Raw genomic sequence first — 3226 nt, 5'->3', positions numbered from 1 at the left:
CCAAATCGGTTACTCCCTTTAAGTGTTATCGTGCGCACAAATTTTCCGAACATTTTCGAACTTTTGTGTGGGAGGTACCGGAAGGAGTGGACCGATATAGCCCATCTTCGAACTTAAACTAAGTTTGGGCAAAATATTACCCAACAGAAACAGTATACTAAAAAGGGATAATTAAAAAAGTAATACCAAAGCAGTAAAGAAAACAAAGGAAAGAAACAAAAAACAAAGAATAAAAAAGAAAATTCTTTTAATTTTTTCGTCTGATAAAAAGACTCACTAAAGGCTCATAAACGATTATAAACATGACTCAAAAAAGACTTGAAAAAGTGTCACAAATTAATCAATAAATCACAAATAAATGATTAAAATACGACTCGAAAAAGAATTTATAAACCATCAGAAAATGGGAAAAAATGACTCGAAACTAATGTAGAGGAAGACTCATTTGTGATTTATTTCGAAGAGTGGCCTGAGGTTACGTTTTCCTCCCGACAAAGCAGTCATTTATGATCAGAAAATGAGCTCATATTCCAGCTTTTAAATCGTGCAGTCGAATCAAAAAAAGACTCGAATTTAATTAAAAATTTCAAAAAATGCTGGCTGGGCAGCTGGCATTTGGAAGATTGTTTTTTCAAAAATCACTTTGCGGAGTCTTTTTAGAGTCCTTTTGGTGATCAAAAACTGATTAAGTCGATTATGATCAGAAAGGGACTCGACAGTGATTCTCTGTAATGATTAAAAAGGAGTTCAACTTAAAATACAACAACAAATGTGTGACAATCACAAATAAATCATTGAGGCGTTTAAAATGTGACCATTTTTTGTTATTTATTGTAAAATTTGGTCATCAAAAGATTGAAAAAAGTTTAATCAAAAAAGCGATTAGAATTATGATCATATTCCAGCTTTTAAATCGTGCAGTCGAATCAAAAAAGACTCGAATTTAATTTAAAAATTCAAAAAATGCTGGCTGGGCTAGGCCGGCAATGAAAGATGCCTTGATTAGAAAATGTTTTTTTTTTTAATGATAAAGAAATTTGTTGTAGGAGACAGAAAATATCATGAGTGAAAATATTACAACTTACCAAAATATCCATTGGCTAAAGGTTTTTTTCTTGTTATTTCATTTCATCTTTTAATTGAAAAGTTGATTGAGGATTTGTACCCTTTTTTTACAGTGTTTTTTGTAATTTATAAATATTTTGTACAGTACAAAAATCCCAATTCTTATTCAAGACAATCGCCACTGCGAACGCGACGCGACATCTTTTGAAACTATCGAACAACACACATGACACGTTTTCAGAACACTTCCAGTAAATGTCATATTTCAACCGCACGAATCAGCTGTTCACAACTGTCATTGTTCATAATTCTTGTTTTCACGAGCGAGGACGGCAATTGTGGAAATTGAAAAAATGTTTAATTTAACGAAAGTTATTGCACAAAATGGTAAATTATAAATTAAACTTGCATAAACTCCACTTGTAATAATTCATTGTGTTTGTTACAGCATCTGTTCTCTGCAGGAATGTACGTTTGTTAAGTACCGCTGCCGTCAGATATACATCATCTACAAATGCCGCAGCTACGAGCAACACCACAAACACAATTGCCAATAATCCCGATGAACCAATTCAAATTGCCAATCCCTTCGAAAAGGAACGTAAAGTGTGCATTTTGTGCAAGCACAACATAACTCCAGATTATAAGAATGTCAAATTACTTTCACAATTCCAATCGCCTTACACCGGACGTATCTATGGTCGTCACATTACCGGATTATGTAAACAAAAACAGGAGGAGGTGGAGAAGGCGATACTTAGAGCCCAGCACTGTGCCTTGATGCCAACATATCACAAAGATTTGGAATTCCTCAAAGATCCCAAATTGTTTGATCCCGAGAGGCCAATCAGACCACACAAATATTAGAGAAAACAAATGGTGCGTTAGTTTGTAACTTCCAAATTCATATAAAAGTGTAACTTCTTTACTGTTGATTTTGTTTGAATTGAAATAAGAGAAAATATTTAATCATTTACGAATTTTAACATTTCTTTGGGTATGTGTAGATGTTGCAATAGGGTTTCCTTATCATAGTGGGGAGTTATTTTCTGCTGTAAATCGTTTAGGGCAGCAGCAAAACCATTTTTCCATATCTCAATGGCCTGTTTGAGGTCTTGTACCTTCTTTGTGTGATCTTCGCGGGTTTTTAATTCGTGACGCAGCTTTTCAATGTTACTCAGTAATTCTTCTCGGGTCATATTTCCCAAATGACCATTGGATTTGGGTTTATTCTCTTCCTCATCATGTTTGGAATGTTTGGAGGTTGGCTTTGGAAGTCTCTCTTCTTCAATGGATTGGGTGTCTTCTTGTGATGCTGTTTCTCGTTGTTCTTCGTCCTGTTTTTCCATTTCATTGGCCAAATGAAATTCCAGCCTCTTTTTTGTCATTTTTTCACGTATCCTTCTACTCAAGGACAGGCGATAAGGACGGCAATTAGTACTTACACATTCTCGGTGTATTAGTTGTTTTTGGTTTTGTAAAATTGGCGTTGAAGGCGTGCCAGTCTCCAATAGGCTAACATCGTTCTCTAAATTGCGGTAATTTATTTTCACATCTGACTGCGGTTCCATAATAATATCAGCTGTTGCTTTCCTTTTTACATTGCTACCCATCACAGGAGTTGTTTTTGTTGCTGTGTCCGAATTTTGTATATTGCTGCTATTTCGTTTTAAGCCAAGTCTTTTGCTTTTCTTTTGTATTGGCGTTGAAAAGTCTTCGTTGGTATTACTCATTTTGAAATAAATAATTTGCAATCACAAATAAATGCACTTTGTTAAATTAAATTTGACTTTTAGCTTCGAAGATGAATACAAGTTCTCCCGCGCCATGCAAAATAATGAATGAATAAAAACCAACTAACAGCGTTGCCAATACAAATTTTGAGAAAATAGTTAAAATCCTTTATTAGGGTTATCGTTTCAGAAATTTTAATTATGTGAGATATAAGGCCTGTTCGATAACTTCGCAAGTAAAAAGTATTTGCAAGTACTTCTCATTACGCTTTTACCGAACAAGTTTGTTATCGAACAGCATTTTGTACAAATTTGTACAAACTTTTGTTTATCGTACAGACCTATAGCCTGTTTATATTATAGCTTTTTTTTCTTTATGAGGATTTATTTGGCATATACACAATGGAATTGACATTTTAAACCCATTA

General features: G+C 34.1%; 2 protein-coding genes across 2 annotated transcripts; one reads left to right on the top strand and one right to left on the bottom strand.

Moving 5' to 3' along the window:
* Nucleotides 1-1310: 1310 nt before the first annotated feature.
* On the top strand, nucleotides 1311-2041 carry mRpS18C (mitochondrial ribosomal protein S18C). Its single transcript, XM_073964148.1, has 2 exons — nucleotides 1311-1452; nucleotides 1514-2041. Exons 1-2 carry the CDS (start codon nucleotides 1419-1421, stop codon nucleotides 1930-1932), a joined length of 453 nt encoding a protein of 150 aa, XP_073820249.1. The 5' UTR covers nucleotides 1311-1418; the 3' UTR covers nucleotides 1933-2041.
* LOC141391235 (uncharacterized) lies at nucleotides 2031-2936 on the bottom strand. Its single transcript, XM_073964147.1, has one exon. The coding sequence runs from the start codon at nucleotides 2796-2798 to the stop codon at nucleotides 2031-2033; it is 768 nt and encodes a 255-aa protein (XP_073820248.1). The 5' UTR covers nucleotides 2799-2936.
* Between the last annotated feature and the right edge of the window lie 290 nt (nucleotides 2937-3226).

This window comes from Musca autumnalis, unplaced genomic scaffold (assembly GCF_047663935.1).
Source record: "Musca autumnalis isolate F117 unplaced genomic scaffold, ASM4766393v1 scaffold_1, whole genome shotgun sequence".
Lineage (NCBI taxonomy): Eukaryota > Metazoa > Arthropoda > Insecta > Diptera > Muscidae > Musca > Musca autumnalis.
This window is presented reverse-complemented; position numbering and strand designations above follow the sequence as displayed.